The 23334-nt window shown below is 37.9% G+C and overlaps 2 protein-coding genes across 3 annotated transcripts in view; one reads left to right on the top strand and one right to left on the bottom strand.

Annotated features, from left to right (window-relative positions):
• The window catches only part of LOC118724380 (ribonuclease 4-like), a 58535-nt gene that overhangs the window by 34458 nt on the left and 743 nt on the right, over positions 1-23334 (bottom strand). The window contains exons 1-2 of one of the 2 annotated variants that reach the window (XM_045583992.1): positions 8952-8986; positions 1125-1126 (exon numbers count right to left, since the gene is read on the bottom strand). The exons of the other annotated variant lie outside the window; for it this stretch is intronic. Of the exons in view, the coding sequence (XP_045439948.1) occupies positions 1125-1126; positions 8952-8971 (22 nt within the window). The 5' untranslated portion in view covers positions 8972-8986. Of the gene's footprint in view, positions 1-1124; positions 1127-8951; positions 8987-23334 lie in introns of those variants that run through there. 2 annotated transcript variants of the gene reach the window in all.
• Positions 14889-17798, top strand: LOC118724289 (ATP-dependent zinc metalloprotease YME1L1-like). Its single transcript, XM_036447382.2, has one exon. It carries the CDS (start codon positions 15041-15043, stop codon positions 17183-17185), a length of 2145 nt encoding a protein of 714 aa, XP_036303275.1. The 5' UTR covers positions 14889-15040; the 3' UTR covers positions 17186-17798.

Raw genomic sequence — 23334 nt, 5'->3', positions numbered from 1 at the left:
GTAATAGATGTGAAACAATTACTATCTGAAAAATATATTCATATATTTAAAAATATTCTGACAGCTTGAACTTGAAAGTTATTCTCCTTTTTCTGAAATGTTTTTCTATGTCTCTTTTTCAAGCCAATAGTTTCCCTGCACAGACAGGGTGGGTTCTCCTTCTAAGGACGCTAGTGCTGGTGTACCTTCCCGCTTTATACAGAGTACAAATGTTTACAAATGTTTAATTCTGTCCTTAAGACTAATAGTAAAACTGTGTGATGGAGGGAAGAGCTTAATCTTCACATTTCTTTATAACTCTTACATAGTTTTGGTTTATAGGCATGAAACTTAAGAAGAGAAGTAATGGTTGAAGCTCATGTGAGAAGAAGGACCATACCTCCACTTCCAGGAAGGAGAGACAGTTCTGATAGAGGGAGAATGGTACACAAACCTGCTGACATGACTCTGTTTCCAAGCATAACTAGAGACATGCTAAGAGAGGAAAGGTCACCTTGGGGGTAAGCCCAAGACTATAATACTTGTTTTCTTTAATTTTGTCCTTTGTTAGACACCTAAGAATTTCCACTCTGGCCTTTGGTTCCCGCTCTGCTCATGCCTGTCTAGATGCCTACTCTATCACCAGGAGGCTAACTCAGGCAAACTAACATACAACCTTTCAGCTTATAGGCTGAAATAATCATATCCAATAAAGAATAATATTAATTTCCAGAAGATTCTTTAAACCAAACCAGCTTCAACAATTCTACATTCTCAGTACACAGATAAATACATAGTAGTGTCCCAGCTCTTCCTTACCCCTGCAGCTTTTAGTGTATCTGATATAGTTGGCAGTTAGACAGATATGAGCAGAGGATAAACTACAGGTCAGGTACAGAAGGTTACCAAGATAGAAAGTCCTGGGTGCCTAGCAATGGGAAAAACTTCGTAAACAAGTATTGTAGGGTGGGACTTCACCCCCACGGTCACCTTTCCTCCCCTAGCATATCATTGCTCTTACAGTTTTTACATCCTGACCTTTCATGTCGCAGGTCATGCAGTTCAGATTCTCCCCTGGATTTTCATCCCTCGGAATGTTGTTAGTTATGAGATAGTCAGAATAAGGCCAGAGAATAACATCATACAACTCCCATATGACTCTTGTATGACCATTCCCTTAAGCATTAAGCTCTCAGAACAATGAGGTTCTGACCCGCATCTAATAATGTCAGGAATAAAATCTTGGATCTGTTGACCAAGGAGAGAGTTTTGGTCAAACTAGAGATAACATCGAGGTCTCAATTGTGTGTCAGCTCCAGGCCCAGAAAAGCAGCAAAAACAGATTGAAGCAATAACATGGCTAGCTTTGGGATCAGATGCAATGACTAATGATCTCATACCCTCACACCAACCAATAAGTAGAGAATACAACCCTGAAAGGTCCCACTTGGAAAGCTGATGAATATGCTTTTGAGATCCTCCCCTGAGACCTCTTCTAAAATCCATGTGTTTGGAAAATAGATAAAAGCACTCCAGATGAAGAAGGACCAGGCATCTCTCTCAGGTTCCTCTAGCTTTTATCAGTTATAGTTATTTTGCCACAAACTCTATCTTATTACCATTTAATTTTGTAGAACATGACATTAAAAAAGAATGTATAGTTTTTTGTACCTTCTTTTTTGTTTGTTTTTTGTTACAGACCCAAGGTTCCTGTACTTAATGCTTCAAAAGAAAAGCCAATATTCAAGACTTCAGAGTTTGGAGTAAGGAAAGATTGATCAAGAAGACATACCTCCAGAACTTATTCTTAAATTCATCTTAAAAGAGCCTGAAGCCGAAACCGGTTTGGCTCAGTGGATAGAGCATCATTCTGCGGACTGAAGGGTCCTGGGTTCCATTCCAGCTGAAAGCATGTACCTTGGTAGAGGGCGTGCAAGAGGCAGCTGATCAATGACTCTCATCGATGTTTCTCTATTCTCTATCTCTCTCCCTTCCTCTCTGTTAAAAAAAAAATCAATAAAATATACATATAATTTTAAAAAGAGTCTGAAACCCAGGTGGCTTTTACTGTCAAAGTAAGGGAGAAAGGGTGACTCAAGAGTGGGTGCTGGTCTTAGACAGGAAGGCATCTATAGGGATTCTAGGAAGAGTGTGAAATTTCTCAATCTCTTTGCTCCTGTTATTCTGTTACTTGGTAAGGATGTGGTTAGGTTAATTCAACTGTGAACATTGAAATTTCTCAATCCCTTTGTTCATTGACCCACTGATCTGAGTCCAGTTATGGATATTCCTGTGAATCTCTGAAAAACAGTCATTACTTCATGCATATTTCCTCACCTCTGCTGACAAAGGGGCTGCTTAAGCCTCAAGCAGAATTCCTGCAATTAACTGAGATATCTATAGCAGGAGCTATTAGCCTGCAGACCATCAGAGAGAAGAATTTTATTCTGTTACTTGGCAAGCATGTGGTTAGGTTAATTTCAACTGTGGAAATTTACTGAAAGCAAGGAGTCGTAGTCAGGGCTCTCAGTGGATGTCCTTTCAAGTCAAGATGGAACCTAGATGTTACCCCTATACTGTCTCATCACTAGGCATGTTTTACAAGTGAGAGTGGTGACTGCCCTTTAAAACTCATTACTTCTATGTGCCATCCTCTAGTTTCTTCTTGTTACATATCCGGGCAAAGTGACTCTGAAGACCAATTTCCTTCCTCTTTTGCATTCCCTGACTATGTGGCTGGGTAGATTATTCAATATTTTTATTGTGGTGATTGCTATTATTAGTGTTTCTATAAGTGGATGAAAGGGCCACATGCTAACCTGGCAAGCTCAGGGAAGGCCTACATGGCAGTCTTGCAAACTCATATACCTAAAGTTACCACAAAGGATTGTCTAAAATTAAATTTTAACTAAAAGCAGTTATTCTTGTCAATTGTGAATTTGGTTGACACTTCTATTATAGAGAAAGGGCAAATAATGATATTAAAATATTTCTTCTAATTAATTTTCTTTCAGTGTGCACAAATCTGTACACCAGGCCACTAGTGTATAAATATAGATGTAACCAGCCATTCTCTGGAACATATTCTCAGTTCGTTGAGGTTCTGCTTCCTGCCATATGTCAACATTTTGGCTCAAATAAACACAAAAATTCTTTACAGGTTTGAATGTCTTTATGTTAACATATATATGTCAAAATTCATCAGGGGGGCATACATGGGGAGGGGTTTGGGATGGGAATGGGGGAATGAGGACAATTATTTGATTCCATAATCAATAAATTAAAATAAATAAATAAATAATTAAAAACTTATCAGATTGCTCAATTTAAATATGTATGTTTTAAAATATGCAATTATAGCTGAAACCAGTTTGGCTCAATGGATAGAGCCTCGGCTTGGGGACTGAAATGTCCTGGGTTCGATTCCGGTCAAGGGCATGTACCTTGGTTGCGGGTATATCTCCAGGGGGTATGCAAGAGGCAGCTGATCAATGACTCTCTCTCATCGATGTTTCTAACTCTCTAGCTCTCTCCCTTCCTCTCTGTACAAAATCAATAAAATATATATATTTTTAATTAAAAAAATAAAATAAAATATGCAATTATACCTCAGTAAATCTATTTGTGAAATGTGCTTTCAAAGCCACCATCCCATCCCCTCCTAGACTGAGGAAAAAATAGTCCCCTCTATGCATATCTAGACTTTTCATAGTTTCCCAGAATGCAAGACTGGGCTTGGTAATAAAAAAAGAGAAAACCAAGAGAGAGAAAAATCACTTAGAGGAACTTATTAAACACCCTTGGTTACCACAGCAGTTTTTGTAAAGGCAAACTAGCTCAATCCCTATGGGACAGAGGGATCCATCACTACAGACTGTAGGGAAAACCCTGAGCCTCTCCACTTCCCTCCTTCCAGATGATTTTGGATGGCTCTTCACTCAGGCTCCTTGCCTGCCACACCAGAATCCAGTGTTGTCATCCTGCAACTCAGTGTGAATACAGTGCAGGAATGGCTGTGGCACTGCCCACCTGCCATAAAGCACACTGGTTCCAGGCCAGCCCCAGGGCTCTGACTGCTCTCTGGTCTCTTTACAGGAGTGTTAAGCAATGTTTGCAACATTAATATTTAACACAAATCTACCGAAGGACTGCTGTCACATGTCCATGGTAAAGGATAGGGAGCTGGGAACTGACTAGAAAGTGAGCTATTTGAGAATGTCTTATTTTAGATGAATAAAATAATTCTCCTCAAAGTTTGTAATCATTCAAGGGAACATGGAACTAACTTTATGACGTACTAGGAATTTTATTAAGCCTATTTTATATCTATATTTGTTTATTTAGGTCTTGAAACTGCCCTGACAATGAACACTAATCACTCTTCACTGAAAATTACAGTTTTCTTGTTTGTCTTTCCATTAAACTGAAAGTTATTTATTAGAGGACAGAAACCAAGCCTTTTTACCCTGAATGGCTGGTGATTTGCATGGTGCCAGACCAAGAAGAGTTTAGCAGATTTAATTAATCAAAGATCCTATAATTAATGAGGCAACTGGGAAGCTAAGTAACTTGCACAAATAGCACATGTCTCACAATATCGCAAAGGTGTAATGGCCATTGTAATGAAAGGTATCTTTAGACTGAAGGATGATGAGGCAACTCCATAGGCTATCATAGAATTTATTAAAGGGCAATTAATTTACAGGCACGAAGAATCAGACCAGGAGTTTTACACAAATTATTCTCTACTAACAGGCCGCAGTTATAGCACTTTCTTAATAGTAGAGCTCAGGTACTAATGATTGACAAGACAAAGGGACAAAAATGTAGTGCTCACCAGGGCCCACACTTCCTGGTGGTCTTGTGATAGACGGCTGTTTCTAATTGATACCATCACCAGTTTGGTATTTATCTTTTTGTTTATGCCATTCCAGTTTTTACTAACAAAGGGATCTAAGTTTTGCCATCTTGAAGCTACCCTTTTGGGATACTGATTTTAAGATATTTATCAAGAAACAAAAAAAGAGGTTCTTTGTCATCTAAACCTTTGTTACTTGCTAGTTGTAAAAAATAAAATAAAATAAAATCCCATTCTAGTAGGGCCTGCCTTGTGCCACAAATGAGCGGGTTGTGGCTGGAGGCATCTCACATATTGTGGCATACACTCCATCTTTCTGACTTCCTGTGTAATGAAGGTCTGTGCTTTCTCTGAGAGTGAACATGTGCAGCTGTGAGAGCTACATCTTTTGTACTCTCTTTGGGTAAGCCCTTCTGCCTCCTTGCTTAAGCTGTAAAAAGACTTATTGCTGTTAAAATCCTACTGTCATTGGGGAGACCTTGATGTTTTGAATTGAAGAACTTTTAAATGAAAAATTTTAGAGAGCTCTCTCATTGGTATAGTAACTAGCCATTGGTATAATAAGTAGCCACCTTAATAAGATGGAAGGACAGAAATTAAAATAAAAATCAAAGTTCACTCAGACCCCTTCCGAATTACTTCCAGAAATTTATAGATATTGTAAAAATTAGGTCACTGGAAGCATAATTGCCAAGTCCTTTTGAAGAAAAAAGATTGATACTCAGAAATATAACTTGAGACTTTTGAATTAGCTATCTAGCTTTTTGGGTGTTACAAGTGCTAATTAGGTTAATTAACAAGATCATTATTTTCAAATGCAGAAGAAAAATTTAGAGACTGCCCAATAAGGTGGCCATTTTAAAAAGGTTATTGCGATAAAAAGATTATGAGAATATATTGAACAGGTTTTGAAAGGATTCAATAACTGACCAGAAACTTAACAAAGTTGGAAGGTAATTTCTCAAAGACTAATAGGGATATTTTGAAAGTTTCAACAGGTCTTCCTAGTAGGTAATCAGAAATGTGAACACAGCTCACTAGGACCTGGGGCTGAGGTAACCAAAGAGGGGTGAGGGGAGAGATAATAACTGGCACTTTAAAAACAAGTGGCATTTGACATGGTCCAATATAGAGATCTAGTAACATAGAAACCCACACCTGAAACCTACATGTTCATGCTGACCAAGGTGACCTTAATAAATTTCACTAAGATAAAAAGTAAAAACAGGTGGCTAATGTTACCGTGCCTGATACACCTCTTCCCATGTCCAGGTTCTTTAAAATTTATTAAGGATAAATGAGAAATCTTGTCTTTTTACAATTATTCATAATTCTGTTCATTTGTATGATCTGTTGGTGATATTTGTGTTTATATGTGGGGTACTTTCTGTCTCCGGATGATATTAATAGGTTGTAATAATTTATTGGCTCCAAGGAATTAAATACTTACCTAAATTAAGAAATAGAAGTGCCCTGCCGGGTTTCTCTCAGTGTATAGAGATAGGCCCAGGTTCCATTCTAACCTTGGGCATGTACCTTGGTTGCCGGCTCAATCCCAGGTCCCGGTCTGGGCACCTGGGGAAAGTAACCAATGGATGTGTTTCTCTCACAGGAGTGTTTCTTTCTCATTGTCTCTCCTCTGCACTTCCACTATTTATAAAAATCAATGGAGAAAAAGGAACCCTCATGCACTGCTGGTGGGAATGCAGACTGGTGCAGCCACTGTGGAGATTCCTCAAAAAACTAAAAATGGAACTCCCATTTGACTCAGTGATCCCACTTCTTGAAATATATCCCAAGAAACTAGAAACACCAATCAGAAAGGATATAAGCACCCCTATGTTCATAGCGGCATAATTCACCATAGCTAAGATTTGGAAACAGCCTAAGTGCCCATCAGCAGATGACTGGATTAGAAAGCTACACAATGGAATACTATGCTGCTTTCAAAAGAAGGAATTCTTACCATTTGCAGCAGCATGGATGGAAATGGAGAGCATTATGCTTAGTGAAATAAGCCAAGCAATGAAAGAAAAATACCACATGATCTCTCTCATTTATGGATAATAAAGAACGTTATGACCTGATGAACAAAAAGATAGATACAGAGGCAGAGAAGCTCAAACAGACTTCAAATTATAGCTGGAAGGTTGAGGAGGGGGAAAGAAAGGAAGTAAGAGATCAACTGAAAGACTTGTATGCATGCATATAAGCATAACAATGGACACAAGACACTGGGGGGTGAGGGCATGTATGGGAGAAGGGTGGGGTGGGAGCAATGGGGAGATATGGACACATGTAGTACCTTAATCAATAAAATAATTTTTGGGGAAAAAATCAATGAAAAAATATCCTGGGGAAAGGAATAACACAACAAAAAATAAAAAAGAAATTAAGAAAAAAGAAATAGAAGCCATCCACGTATTTTTTAGAATCCTGTAATTTAAAAAGAAATATTTGATATTAAAGCTAATTTAAGATTGGTTTAAACAGATACGTATTTTAATTATTAATATTGAATACGGCATTTTTGTTTTACCTGGGTTTACAAAATAAGTTCATATTTATTACATAATTTGTCAAGAAAATAGCTTGGGTGATAATTAATTTTTAAGTCGAGTAGGGTTGTTAAGAATTAATAAGTAGTTCCAACTGGTTTGGCTCAGTGGATAGAGTGTCAGCCTGTGGACTGAAAGGTCCCAGGTTTGATTGCTGCTAAGGGCATATACCTTGGTTGCGGGCACATCCCCAGTAGGAAGTGTGCAGGAGGCAGCTGATCAATGTTTCTAACTATCTCTCTCCCTTCCTCTCTGTAAAAAAATCAATAAAATATATATTTTTTAAAGAACGAATAAGTAGATATAAATAAAATAAAATAAAAATATTTTAGGTAGCCCTGATTGGTTTGGCTCAGTGGATAGAGCATCAGCCTGCAGACAGAAGGGTTCCAGGTTCGATTCCAGTCAAGAGCACATGCCCTGGTTGAGGGCTCAATTCCCAGTGGGGGGCATGCAGGAGGCAGCCTATCAATGATTCTCTCTCATCATTCATGTTTCTATCTCTCTCTCCTTCTCCCTTTCTCTCTGAAATCAATAAAAATATTTTTTTAAAATATTTTGGTAAAACGTTTTAGTAACAATCTATACTTACGTGAAAATAGTGTTCTAGCCCTGGCTGGTGTGGCCCAGTTAGAGTGTTGTCCCATGCACTGAAGGGTCATGAGTCTGATTATTTAAGGGTGGATTAAAAATAACAATAATAGCTCTGGCCGGTTTGGCTTAATGGATATAGTGTCAGCCCATGGAATGAAGGGGACTGGGTTCCATCCTCATCTAAGGATTTTTTTTTTTTCTTTTAGTCTAGAGGGAAAAGGGGAGGGAGAGTGAAAGAAACATTGATCAGTTGCCTATTAAACATGCCCAGCCAGGGATTGAACCCAAAACCTGGGTATGTGCCCTGATCAGAAATCAAACCCAAGATATTCAGGCAGAAAAAGATGGTTCAGGAAGGAGATCCTAGGATGTTCATCCTAGCCCAGTGATCGGCAAACTGCGGCTTTCGTGCCACATGCAGCTCTTGGGCCCTTGAGTGTGGCTCTTCCACAAAATACTATATACAGTGCGATAGAAACTTCTTGGTGCCTACGCAGAAGTCTGTTTTCAGTTGTCAAAGGAAATTTCAGTTGTTGTACTGTTGATATTTGGCTCTGTTGACTAATGAGTTTGCTGACCACTGCCCTAGCCTAGATTGAATTAAAGATGATAAACAAGAAGGCTTCAGGTAGTTGCTCTTGTCACTTAGAACTTTTTAAGGCTTTTAGGATCCTTGTGTCAGAAATGGGGATTGGGGCAGAAACCAATAAATATATTTATCTCACAGGGAACTAGTCATTGATGTTTTTCTAAAAGCCCCCAGGTGAATTTAATATGAAATAAAAGTTGAGAGTTGTTGAAACATTTGCTGAATTTGTTCCTAAGCTTTGCTTACTTTTGGGATTATTCTGTAATGTATGTCAGGTTATTTAATCTGATTTATGGATACAGCTAAATGAACTTTAATTTAGTGCATTACCTTAATTCTCCCACATTATATAATTGCACAAAGAAAAGAAAACAAATCTGGGAGAGTTTCCATCTCAGTCTAGTCATTTTTTCTAAAACTAACACCTTTCAAGAGTTTGGGCATGAAAGATTGTCCCAGTTACCCTCATTCTTACTCTCTTCTTGATCAGACACAGAAAGTGACCACAACTCTTGGAGGAGGGAGAAGTTGGAGAGGAGAGAAGAGGATTAGGTATTGTTGAAGTGTCTAAAAGATGGCACTCACATTTTTGTCTTTATTTTTTTCTGGTAAAAAATATTTGCAGTTATTTTTAAAGACACAGAAAAAGATAAAATACAATGTAGATCTCACACTTAATTTTGCTATTCTAAAGTAATATTTTATGTTCTTTAATGTTTTGCACAATTCAAAACTTCTATAGTACATATTTCTTCAATCCTTTTAATGTATAAGTCCGCGTTGGTGGTATAGTGGTAAGCATAGCTGCCTTCCAATCCTTTTAATGTATAAGTAACAGGAATCTAATTGAATTGTTTGATTAAAGGAAATTCAGTCTTTCACCAGATTACTTTCTCTAAGAATGTCAGGAAATGTCCAAATCTTATATAGTATACTAGAGGCCCAATGCACGAAATTCATGCAAGGAGCTCAGCCCTCACAGCCCCAGTGGCTTGCCTGGGCCCTCATATTTGTATACCTTTTAGTTTGATTGTTATGGTAAACACTTCCAATACTATGTGGAACAGGAGTGGTGAAAGTGGACATTTAATTTTTTTCCTCTTCTTAGGGGAAATGGTTTTAGAATTTACCCATTGAGTATGATGTTAGCTGTTCATTTGTCAGATAAAGATTTTATTATATTGAGGTATAATCCCTCTATTTCCACTTTGCTGAGAGTTTTTATCAAAAAGTGGTGTTAGCCGAAACCAGTTTGACTCAGTGGTAGAGCATCCGCTTGCGGACTGAAAGGTCCCAGGTTCGATTCCAGTCAAGGGCATGTACCTTGGTTGCGGGCACATCCCCGGTAGGGGGTGTGCAAGAGGCAGCTGATCGATGTTTCTCTCTCATCAACGTTTCTAGCTCTCTATCTCTCTCCCTTCCTCTCTATAAAAAATCAATAAAGTATATTTTTTTTTAAAAAGTGGTGTTAGATTTTATCAAATGTTTTTCCTGCATTGATTGATGTGATTATGTGGTTTTTGTCTTTCAATTTGTTTTTTGTGATGTATCAATTTATTGATTTGCGGATATTGTGTCAGCTTTGCATTCCCAGAATAAATTCCACTTAGTCATGATGTATGATCTTTTTAATGTATTGCTGGGTGTAATTTGCTAATATTGTGTTGAGGATTTTAGCATCTAGATTCATCAGGAATATTGGCCTGTAATTCTCTTTCTTTGTAGTGTCTTTATCTGGTTTTGGGATTAGGGTAATGCTGGCTTTATAGAAGGAGCTTGGAAGTGTTCCTTCCTCTTGAACTTTTTAGACTAGTCTAAGAAAGATCAGTATTAATTCTTCTTTGAATGTTTGGTGAAACTCCTGTGTGAAGCTGTCTGGACCAAGGCTTTTGTTTGCTGGAAATTTTTTGATTGCTACTTCAATTTCATCAATAGTTATTAGCCTATTCAGGTTCTCTGATTCATCCTTATAGAGTTTTTGAATACTATATTTTTCTAGGAAAATGTTCATATGGTCAAGGTTGTCCAGTTTGTTGGAATAGAATTGTTCACAGTGGTTTTTTTTGTTGTTGTTGTTGTTTGTTTTTTGTTGTTTTTTTTTACAGTCAGTTGTATTTCTATGGGATTGGTTGTTACTTCATAGGTTTCATTTCTGATTTTGTTTATTTAGGTTCTCTCTCTTTGTTTCTTGGTGAGCCAAGCTAGAGGTTCATCATTCTTGTTTATCCTTTCAAAGGACCAGCTCTTGATTTCATTGATTTTTTTGTACATTTTAATGGTCGCAATATCATTTATTCTCTCTCTGATCTTCTTTATTTCCTTCCTTCAACTTGCTCTGGGCTTTTCTTCTTGCTCTCTTTCCAGTTCTTTAAGTTGTAGGGTTAGATATCTTATTACCAGTTTTTCTTGTGTTGTTTTGTTTGTTTGTTTGTTTGTTTAGTGAGACCTGTAGTGCCTCTATGGACTGCTTTCATTGTGTCTCATAGATTTTGTGTTTTTATTTTCATTTGTTTCTAGGTTGTTTTTTATTTCTTCTTTGATCTCTTTGGTAACCCATTCATTGCTTAATAGCATGCTATTTACCCTCCATGTGTTTGATTGTTTTTATTGTAGTTAATTTCTAACTTTATGCCACTGTGATCTGAGAATGTGCTTGATATGATTTCAACCTTCTTGCATTTGTAGACACTTAGACTATGTCCTAATATCTATTCTAACTTTGAAAATATCCTATGTGCACTTGAGAAGAATGTATATTCCGTCGCTTTGGAGTGCATGTTCTGAAGATGTCAATTAGTTCCATCTAACCTAGTGAGTTGTTGACTTTTTGTCTAGAAGATTTACCCAGTGATGTCAGTGGAGTATTAAAGTCCCATACAATCATTGTGTTGCTATCAATCTCTCCCTTAATATCTTCCAGAAGTTTTTTTTTTTTTTTTTTTTTTTTATGTATGGGTTGCATATATGTTTATCAGAATTATAGCGTCATGATGAATCGATCCCTTTCATATTATGAGTGGCCTTCCTTATTTCTTATTATGGCCTTCACTTTGAGGTCAAGTTTGTCAGATATAAGTATTGCTACCCCAGCTTTTATTTATTTATTTTTTCCACTTCCTTATGCCTGAAAAAATATTTTTCCATTTCTTCACTTTCAATCTGTGTGACTCCTTTGTTCTGAGGTGGGTGTCTTGTAGATAGCATATACATGGGTCATGTTTGCTTATCCATTTGTCTATCCTATGTTTTTTGATTGGAGCATTTAATCCATTTACATTTAAGGTTATTTTTGATAGCTTCTTGTTTGTGTATATTTTTACTCCCTTTCTATTTCTTCTTTTTAAAACAGTCCTCTTAGCATTTCTGGCCCTGCTGGCTTGGTGGTAATAAACTCCCTTAGTCTTTTTTTGTCTGCAAAGCTCCTGATTTCACCTGCATTTTTGAATGATAGCCTTGCTGGACAGAATCTTCTAGGATTCAGTCCTTTGATTTTCATCACTTTGTATACTTCCCTATATAACTTTCTGGCCTAATGCATTTCTGTCGAGAAATCAGTGGATAGTCTTATGGGAGATCCCTGGTAGGTAACTCTGTCTCTCTCTGACAGCCTTTAAGATTCTTACTTTATCACTGGCATTTGCCAATGTAATTATGGTATGTCTTGGTATGTGTCTTTTTTGATTCATCTTGTTTGGAACTTTCTGTGCTTCTTGGATGTGTGTGACTTTTTTCTTTTCAAAGTCATGGAAGTTTTCTGTTATTATTTCTTCAAACGAGTTTTCTATTCCTTGCTCAGCTTCTTCCCCTTCTGGCATATTTATTATATGGATGTTGTTTTGATTCATGTTGTCCCAGAGCTGCCTTAGACTCTTCCTGCTTTTAAATTTTTTCCCCATTTGTTCTGCTTTGGTATTTTTTCTACCTTGTCTTCTAACTAGTCTACTGTTGAAACTTTCCATTGTATTTTTTATTCTGCTATGCCATTCTTTCATCTTAATTCTTACACATCTTGGTGAATTTCTGATCCAGACATCTGAGCATCCTTATAGCAATTACTCTGAATTCCTTCTTTGACAAATTGCTTGCCTCCATTGTATTTCATTCCTTTTCTGGTGATTCCTCCTTTTTTTTTTATTTGGGGGTATTTCTTTGTCTCCCCATTTTTGCTATTTCTTTGTGAATGTTCCTATGTATTAGACCAAACTGCTATGCCACCCAGATTTTTTAATTGATTTATGTAGTAGATATATTGGGGGACCCAGTGGTTCAGTGTCTCAGATCTCCCGGGCTGGGATTTCTAGGGAGGCCTTCTACATGAAATTTTTGGGTTTTACTGATGTACTTGGGTCTTTAATATTATTGTTCCACTCATGCATGGAGTTGTCTCTCAAGGTGTCTGATGATTTGGCTCACTTCCTACCACAGTTAGTTACCTACAAGGGATCACCCATATGACTATCAGCTGATTTCTCAACAGTAACTATGCAGGCCAGACAGGAGTGGCAAGAAATATTCAAAGTGGTGAATAGCAAGAACCTACAACCAAGAGTACTGTATCCAGCAAAGTTATCATTCAGAATTGAAGGGCAGATAAAGAGCCTCACAGACAAGAAAAAGCTAAAGGAGTTTATCACTACCAAACCAGTATTATATGAAATGCTGAAAGGTGTTCTTTAAGAAGAGGAAGAAGAAGAAAAAGGTAAAGATAAAAATTATGAACAGCAAATACATATATTATCAACAAGTGAATTTAAAAATCAAGTGAATAAAAAAATCCGATGAACAGAATAAACTGGTGAATATAATTGAATCAGGGGCATAAAAAGGAAGTGGACTTATAATTCTCACAGGGAAAGGGATGTGGGGGATGCAGGAAGAGACTGGACAAAAATTGTATACCTATGGATGAGAACAGTGTGGGGGGAGGGGGTGTTAAGGGCAGAGGGTGAAGTGGGAACTGGATAGAGGGGAGCTATGGGGGGGGGTGAAAGAACAAATGTAATAATCTGAACAATAAAGATTTATTAAATTTAAAAAATAAAAATAAAAACAACACAAACCAGAGACACAACAAAGAAAGCATTTCCATATAGTGTCAGAATATTGCTTCTGTCAATCTATCGATTGTAGAGGAAGACACCTAGATCTATCTGACTCTAAAATCACTGCTTTTTCCACATCTTCTGCTGCCACTTTCTTTCCACTCCCTAAATATTCAGGATATTCAAAACATTTATGTTTAGAGTTGCTTCGTTCTAACAACAGAGTTTAATCAGGGGTGGAATAGGGTAAGAGTGGAAATGGGAATCCCTCACCAACACCAACTAGTTAGATGCTGTCATCTGATGGTCACTCCTGAGATTGGCATGAACTCATGAACTGTGATTCTCCTTGACCCTGGCATTGAGGCAGGGCTGACTCACTAGAGCAGTGATTTTCAACCTCTTTCATATCATGGCACACATAAACTAATTATTAAATTCTGTAGCACACCAAAAAAAATATATCATTTGTCAATCTGACAAAATAAATAGGTATAATTTTTATTCATTCACATCAGGCAGCTATTGTTGGTTATCATATTTTAATTTGACAATCTAAGAGAAAAGGTTCAGTGCTCCTGACTAAATAGTCAGTGTTGCATGTTTGAAAAATTCTTGCAGCATACAAGTTGAAAATTGCTGTGTTAGAGCAAATAAAATTAATCTCTGACTCTACAGGAAATGAGCAGCCCAAAACAGAAAGGACAGTTTTTTGAGAGTCATACAGGCCCATTTCTACATATGCAGTCCATGCGCTGATTGTAGCTGAAGTCCTGGTTTGATGTATATGTACTACTGTCCTTTGTTTGCAAAGATGCTGCTTCATGATGGCAGGTCACATTGTCTGGATGACTGAAATGGCTGATGAGGGATCTGCATACCAGTTTCAAACATAACTTCATTCTCTAAAATGCTATCTCCTATAGTCACAGCCACCTTTTGCTTGTATACAAAAAGCTAGAAAGCTCTAGGTCACATTTGAGTGCCTATAGCTAGAAATATGAGATATGGACTTAGGAAGAGAGAGAAGGGAACAGAAAAATTTTTCTAAGTGAGAAACCAAGATGGTGGCATAGAGTAGACACCTGAATGCAGCCTACCACAACAAATTTGAATTTAGAACTGAAAAACAGGGGAAACATCGCCCTGAAGCGCCGGACAGCTGGCTGAGAGGAGGCTCTACCATCTGGGAAGGAGAAAGTAGGCACTCTCAGGAACTGTGAAGGTGCGGTGAACTGCGCAAGCAAAAAGGAGGCCACCAGAGATGATTGGTGCGGCAGCTAAGGGAGGGGAAGCCATTTTCCGTTCGTAGGAAGAGTGCGGGTCAGGGGAGGGAGTAAAGGGGCTCAGCGCCTCCCTGCCTGGCGTGGACGACGGGCAGCTTCAGCGGGCAGGTGAGGTCGCTGAGGGCCCAAAGGAGATGTTTTCCCTTTCGAGCACGGTGCAGCCCCAGGTTACAGTTCCTTTGAGTCATCTCATCAATGCCTTCCATTCTCCAAAAAGCACATCATCTGTCAGTGCATCAGTTTCTCAAAACCAGCATCGAGATGTGAATCCTGAACATGAGGCTCCCAGCAATGAGCCTATGCTTAACTTAGGGGACCTTGGATTATCTGAATTAAAAATTGGACAGATTGATCAATTGGTAGACAGTCTTCTTCCTGGAATTTGTAAAGGCAAAAACATTTCTTCCCATTGGCATACATCTCATGTCTCTGCACAGTCCTTCTTTGAAAATAAATATGGTTACATAGATGTATTTAGTACTTTACGTTCCTCTTGCCTGAACAGACAACATTCAAGAACTCTGAAGAACATTTGTTCAGATCTTCAGTACTGGCCAGTTTTCATACAGTCTCGGAGTTTTAAAACGTTAAAATCAAGAACACGACGTCTACAGTCCACCTCTGAAAGATTAGCAGAAACACAGTATATAGCACCATCATTTGTGAAGGGATTTCTTTTGTGGGACAGGGGATCAGATGTTGAGACTTTGGACAAACTCATGAAAACCAAAAACATACCTGCAGCTCACCAAGATGCATTTAAAACTGGTTTTGCAGAGGGTTTTCTAAAAGCTCAAGCACTAACACAAAAAACCAATGATTCTCTAAGACGAACTCGTCTGATTCTATTTGTTTTGCTGCTATTTGGCATTTATGGACTTTTAAAAAACCCATTTTTATCTGTCCGCTTCCGGACGACAACAGGGCTTGATTCTGCAGTAGATCCTGTCCAGATGAAAAATGTCACCTTTGAGCATGTTAAAGGAGTGGAAGAAGCTAAACAAGAGTTACAGGAAGTTGTGGAATTCTTGAAAAATCCACAAAAATTTACAGTGCTTGGAGGCAAACTTCCAAAAGGAATTCTTTTAGTTGGACCACCAGGAACAGGAAAAACACTTCTTGCCCAGGCTGTAGCTGGAGAAGCTGATGTTCCTTTTTATTATGCTTCTGGATCAGAATTTGATGAGATGTTCGTGGGTGTGGGAGCCAGCCGCATAAGAAATCTTTTTAGGGAAGCAAAAGCAAATGCTCCTTGTGTTATATTCATTGATGAATTAGATTCTGTTGGTGGGAAACGAATTGAATCTCCAATGCATCCATATTCAAGGCAGACTATAAATCAACTTCTTGCTAAAATGGATGGTTTTAAACCCAATGAAGGAGTTATCATCATAGGAGCCACAAACTTCCCAGAAGCATTAGATAATGCTTTAATTCGTCCTGGTCGTTTTGACATGCAGGTTACAGTTCCAAGGCCAGATGTAAGAGGTCGAACAGAAATTTTGAAATGGTATCTCAATAAAATAAAATTTGATCAGTCTGTTGATTCAGAAATCATAGCTCGAGGTACAGTTGGCTTCTCTGGAGCAGAGTTGGAGAATCTTGTGAACCAAGCTGCTTTAAAGGCAGCTGTTGATGGAAAAGAAATGGTTACCATGAAAGAACTTGAGTTTTCCAAAGATAAAATTTTAATGGGGCCTGAACGTAGAAGTGTGGAAATAGATAACAAAAACAAAACCATCACTGCATATCATGAATCTGGCCATGCTATTATTGCATATTACACTAAAGATGCAATGCCTATCAACAAAGCTACGATCATGCCTCGAGGGCCAACACTTGGGTATGTGTCCCTGTTGCCTGAGAATGACAGGTGGAATGAAACCAGGGCTCAGCTGCTTGCACAAATGGATGTTAGTATGGGAGGAAGAGTGGCAGAGGAGCTTATATTTGGGACTGACCATATTACAACAGGTGCTTCCAGTGATTTCGATAATGCAACTAAAATAGCAAAGTGGATGGTTACCAAATTTGGAATGAGTGAAAAGCTTGGAGTTATGACCTACAGTGATACAGGGAAACTAAGTCCAGAAACACAATCAGCTATTGAACAAGAAATCAGAATCCTTCTGAAGGACTCCTATGAACGAGCAAAACATATCTTGAAGACTCATGCAAAAGAGCACAAGAATTTAGCAGAAGCTTTATTGACCTATGAGACTTTGGATGCCAAAGAGATTCAAATTGTTCTTGAGGGGAAGAAATTGGAATTGAGGTGATCTCTCTTGAAATGAGTCCGTTGCTGGTTTTACTGCAAGAATATAAGTAGCATTGCAGTACTCTCCTTTTGCAACACTTCTCTCCCATTCTTGACCTGGTATCATTCAAGGGTGTGAAACACTGTCAACCTTTTGTCACATTTATCTACTTTTGGTTATTCTCATGATGACACCTATTGCAAATTAGCAATCTATAGCAACTATGTTAAAGAAAATAAAGAACTATCAGGATTGAAACAGTTTGTTTGAGAAATGTCCATCAGTTATTTAGTTGCACATAAATAATGATTTTATGGTGGGTTATTCTACTAGATGTGAATAAAATTGTGCCTTGAGCTCCTTGGAAGTCTTCTTACTTAGAAAAAATGATATTGTTGAAGAATTATCCTCATTTCTAGGTAGTACCATTGATCTTTAATAAAGAAATGAAGCTTTTTGGCTGCTGGTAAACCATATTTCTACATACATCTGTGGAAACTCCATTAAGATACACTTAATTATGCTCCAGATTGTCCACATATAAAATTGTATTTTTTAAAAAATCTTAAAAAGAGTGAATTGTAAATGTAAAGGTACAATCAGAATTTAATTGATTATAAACTTTTAAAAATGTTTTGCATTTTTGTGGGGCCCCCCCCCCCCTCTTTTTTTTTAACATTATCATGGTCACTAATGAAATTTATTTCAGGACTGCAGTCTTGTTAACTAAAAAATGACACTTCCAATTTTGAATAAGTATATAATGATGCTTGATATTGAAAGTAAAATTCGATAAAAAGCTCAGTCCCCTTCAAAATGAACTTTTGAATTACACTGTATCAGAAATGGAAAATTGTGTTTGTTTTTTGTTCAGATTTTGTGAATATGAACATGCTGTTACAGGATTTACAAATTTATTTAACTCAATAGAAAAATTATTTTAGAATATTTATTGCTTTTTATATTTAACCAAATTATATTCTTGAAGTGATTTTATTAAAATTACCTGCAGTTTTCTAATAAAAAATAAATAAATAAATAAATAAAAAAGGCGGCCACCAGACTTCGCTGCTGGCTTGCTTGCGAAGCACAGAGAGGGTGGGCCAAGTTCACTACTGGCTTACTCCCTGTGCGCAGAGAGGGCGGAAAGCTAATGCAAGGCTAGCTTTCTTGTTCAGGAGGAAAACAGAACCACCCTATTGCTCTGATAGATGGCCCCAGACAGGGAGAGGCCAGACTGTCAGGCAGTGGGCAGAGATCTCTCGGAGGTGTGTGAAGCCAGGGGCCATTACTGCGGGACTCAGAAACCAGACCCTTGTAGGGAGGGGCTGACCAAAGCTTGTCTGCATCACCTTGAGACTCCGCCCCATCCAAGCAGAGCACAGAAGCCCTTCCAGTGGCTAGCTTTCTCGTTTGCCTCGAATAGAATTCTTCTAGGGAGGGACAGACAGGAATCCAAAGCTTGTCTGTGCCTATACCAAAGAGGTGCACGTGCCTGCAACCAATCTTGCAAGATTCAACAAACTTGTCTGTGCCACCCCGAGACTCCGCCCCATCCAAGCGGAATACAGAAACCCTCCTGGCTGAGACACTTCTGATCCTCATAGCCAATTGGCTTGGAGATCAGCACTTCCCAGTGATACCAACAACAAGCAAGGCTTAATAACAAGACTGCACACAAAGCCCACAAAGGGCTACACCAAGACTGTCCACCTCAGGTAACTGGGAGGCTGACCCACTGAACCATATAGGACACTTTAAGACACAAAGCCACCTTACTAACTCAAGGAAGCTGTGAAAATGCCAAGACAAGAAAACAGATCACAAACAAAAGAAATGGAGGACAAGAAGCGACTGGATATAGAGTTCAAAACTACGCTTATAATGTTTTTCAAGAATTTCCTAGAAAAGGCCGATAAAATAAATGGATATGATATGATAAGGGATCAACTAGAGGATATGATAAGGGATCAATTAGAAATAAAGAATACAGTCTCTGAAATAAAAAATATTATACAGAGTTTTAAAAACAGAATGGAAGACTGCAAGAATCAAGTCAAATATTTGGAACACAAAAAGCCAGAGAACACTCCTCCACAGAAGCTACAAGACAAGAGAATCCAGAAAGTTGAAGATAGTGTAAGAAAACTATGGGACAACTTCAAGCAAACCAATATCAGAAATATGGGCATCCCAGAAGAAGAGAGAGAGCAAGATACCAAAAGAATACTGGAAGAAATAGTGACAGAAAACTTCTCCCACCTGGGGAAAGAAATACACTTACAAGTCCAGGAAGCGCACAGAACCCCAAACAAAAGGAATCCAAAGAGGACCACACAGAGACACATCATAATTAAAATTCCAAAAGCAAAAGACAAAGAGAGAATATTAAAAGCATCAAGAGAAAAGCAAGTAGTTACCTATTTAAGGAGCACCCATACAATTGTCAGCTGATTTCTCAACAGAAACCATGCAGGCCAGACGGGAATGGCAAGAAATATTCAAGATGATGAATAGCAAGAACCTACCGCCAAAAATACTCTACCCAGCAAAGCTATCACTCAGAATCGAAGGCCAGATAAAGAGCTTCACAAATTAAAAAAATCTAAAGGAATTCATCACCGCCAAACCAGAATTATATGAATTGCTAAAGGGAGTTATTTAGGAAGAGGAAGAAAATAAAGATAAAAATTATGAACAACAAATACGTAACTATCAACAAGTGAATCTAAAAACCAAGGGAATTAAAAAACCTGATGAACAATATTAACTGTTGGATATAATAGAATCAGAGGTATGGAAAGGGAGTGGACTGACGATTCTCGGGGAAAAGAGGAGAGGGGGATGCAGGAAGCAACTGAACATAAACTGTGCACCTATGGATGAGGACAATGGGGGATGGGGAAAGGGCAGAGGGTGGGGTGGGAACCTAGTGGATGGAAAAAAATGAGGAACTTTTGTAATAATATGAACAATAATTTTTTTAAAAAAAGAAAAAATAATAATAAGGAAGAGAATAGAATTGCTACCATCATCTCTCAAGAGTTTTCAGTCTACACTGTAGAACTCACACTTCCCAGGGGCAGTGTGTCAGAAAATTAAACCCATAAAGTAAATATAATGCTTGTTCCTGGAGTTTAATTTTATCTCAATGATAGCTATTAAAATTGAATTAAACAAGTATAGGTTATAACAAAATGGAAAACAAATTTCTTATGAACTTTTAAAACTTTATGTGTTAAGAAATGTGAAGATTTGAGAACTGAAAACTATTTGGTGTTTGTGGCAAAAGGTTTCTGACAATATTTTTAGTTCTTTGGATAAAAAATTAAAGAACATTCATAGCCTTTAAAAACTGTCATATCTTCCCCCATATTATATCAAATTATGTGAGTATTACCATATCCAATAATAAAAGTGACTTTTCATAAAAATTTGAAACTGATTTTTATAATATGATTTCTTAGTAAACATCACACTTAATGAGAAATCCTTATAACAGAAGAAAAAATTAGACCTTCAATTTATTCCTAAGTGTGATGTGATTCATATAAATCCTAAATTTAAAAAAAAAAAAGAATGGTACATTTTCACAGACATTAAATTAATTAGTAATCTTTATTTTGTACTTTTCTACCACAATAAAAATTATTTCCATGTCAAATATTTTATACCCTTAAAGATGCCACAAATTCTAGCACTAAGCCTGTAGTATTACTAAACAGCCCTTAGAGTATGTCTGTGAATCTAGAAATACCAGGAAATCCAGGGTTCTGATGGTTTCATGGGAGAGAGGGAGAAAAGTGAACACTCTTTCTCATCATCATTTGGCATTGATACGCCTTATCTGATTCATAATAATGATACACAAATTTGGCACACTGATCAAGAATACCAAATTATACACTAAGAAAAGTGTTGTTCATCCCACAATAATGAAATACAAACAGCTGGGAAAATTTTACATTAAGAACATCAATTATAATTTGTAATAGAATCAAGTGAAAACATGTTCTTGGAACTTGAGCAAAAATGTGGTTCGTGACTGAAGATAGAAGAGCCAGCCCTAAAAGAAAAACATGGCCACTGCTTCAACACAGCTGCTGGCCTGCCAGGCTCCCCATTTGCCAAGCTCTTAACATTTACTCTGTGCTTTTTAGTCTTCTAGGTGTGTTTTCTTTTTCTAGTTTTGTGGAAGACCTTATCAAAGGTTTATTGATTTGGATTCACTTAGGTCTCTTATCTTCAATAGACAAATATTGCCTTCTAATGTCAAAGGCAATTATAGAATCTCAGTCTCCCAAGATGAAACAGGACCTTAGGGTCACCAAGTCAACACCTCTCTGCCTGGGGCCAGAAACCCAGAGTTCAACATCAGGAAGTAGAGCCAGAGCTGTAGTAGCCAAAAGAGCCATTAGGTGGCAGTGGTGGATAGACATGTTGCCAACATCTTCCATGAGGTAGTGGAGACCATTGGTTCTTGTAGGATGTGCCAGTGCTAACAGGTTGTGGGGACATCTTTGTTCAAAGAAGGTAGTGTCAGCTGCTGGGCCTGTCTAGAGTCTGTCCAAACACTCTGTGCTCAGTTATTGAGACCAAGGTCACTCCATTAGATATAAGTTTCAAAGCAAGAGTCACAAAGCTCGGGATCTGCTCCCAAGGATATCACAAAGTAAAGATATACCTATAATTTCCACGGGTGCCATTTTTAAGAAGTTATCCAATCACCTGTCTCCTTGTCAGTGTTTCCTACTGGTGCACACTCTACAGGAGGGCAGAGCCCATGTTCACTTTGAATCACAGTGCCTGCCTCACAGAAGACCCTCAATATTTTTTTTTTTTTTTTTTTAGTGATTGACTTCATTTTCCTCTCCAGGCTTAAGTTTGTTCATCTATGGAATGAGAGAGTGCCCAACTCTAAAATATGAAATTCCATGGTTCTCTTTAAGCATAACAGAATATTTTCCTTTTTTACTAGCAAAAGTCTAGTGGAATTACAGAGACAAGTTTGTATAAGTTTAGTTGATAGTAGAAGGCTCTTTGAGAAAGAAAGAGATGGTAAGAAGACCTGAGACTCAATCTCACTGAGATGAATCATTTCTTAAGGTTCTCAAGCCCATAGACCACCTCTAATTAAGGCCCTGGACTGATGCCACACAGTGGCTTCACCTCCTACAAAGCCACTTGCTGGTGGAGGTTGAAGCCTCCCATCCCAGTCTGGAGAGGTAAAGAAAAACCTTTGTTCCTAGCTTGCAGAATTTGCACATTAATTCTATAAGAACTTAGCTAAATTTTGCTTAGGCTTACTGTAATCTTGAATCCCTAAGACATCCAGAAACCAAAGCCCAATACACACCATGGCCACCAGTTTCTAATATCTACTCCCCCACTCACAACTGGCTCACTCATATATTCAATCCTAAATTTTCCCCAAAGAGGTAAAATCAATTTGGGAGAAAACAAGTATAAGACAGATTATTTGTGCTACTGAAGTGAATCTGCCTAGGCCAGGTGTCGGCAACCTACAGCTCCAGAGCCGCACACGGCTCTTTTGAAGCTTTACCGCGGCTCCGACAACTTGCAAGCCTGTGTGAAAATGAAGGTAATGTCTTACAGCCCTGATGTGCTGACACTGTGCACTGAGGTTCAGGAGCAAAAATCCCATTAACCAGGTAAATTAAATATTTTAATTAGTTATTAATTTGCAAAAATATATTTTACATTGTTAAGTGAAAAAGTCCTTTTTTTCTTCAGATTGACAGCTAACTGCACGATCCGGTATATAGCATTAAGGTAAGAAACAATATATGCAGTGTTATATTTGTTTTAAATGTCGCAATGGTTTTGCGGCTCCCAGGTTTTTTTTTCCTTCGGAAATGAGTCCAAGTGGCTCTTTATGTCTTAAAGGTTGCAGACCCCTAGGCCAAGGGTTTAGAACCTCACGTCTGGTGATCAAACTCACTCACACAAAACCTTCCATATTCAAGCACATAACTGTCAGTCAGCTTTTTGTCAGTGAAATATGTCCTCACTGTTCTTCAGACTAACTTGATCATATCCCAAACCCATCCTTTAATCTTTATAAGGATAAATATTCTCTTCCTCTCTCCACAGGTAATGTTTTGTATTCAAAAGATTTGTCCAACTTTACATAACAGGGACTTAACTTA

The sequence above is a fragment of the Pipistrellus kuhlii genome, unplaced genomic scaffold (assembly GCF_014108245.1).
Source record: "Pipistrellus kuhlii isolate mPipKuh1 unplaced genomic scaffold, mPipKuh1.p scaffold_m20_p_1, whole genome shotgun sequence".
In the NCBI taxonomy this organism is placed as follows: domain Eukaryota; kingdom Metazoa; phylum Chordata; class Mammalia; order Chiroptera; family Vespertilionidae; genus Pipistrellus; species Pipistrellus kuhlii.
The sequence above is the reverse complement of the archived record's forward strand: the minus strand, read 5'-3'. Positions and strand labels throughout refer to the sequence as shown.

What these genes read in the sequence shown, in the direction of transcription:
- LOC118724289 (XM_036447382.2), top strand. Translation starts at nt 15,041, where the DNA reads ATGTTTTCCCTTTCGAGCACGGTGCAGCCCCAGGTTACAGTTCCTTTG.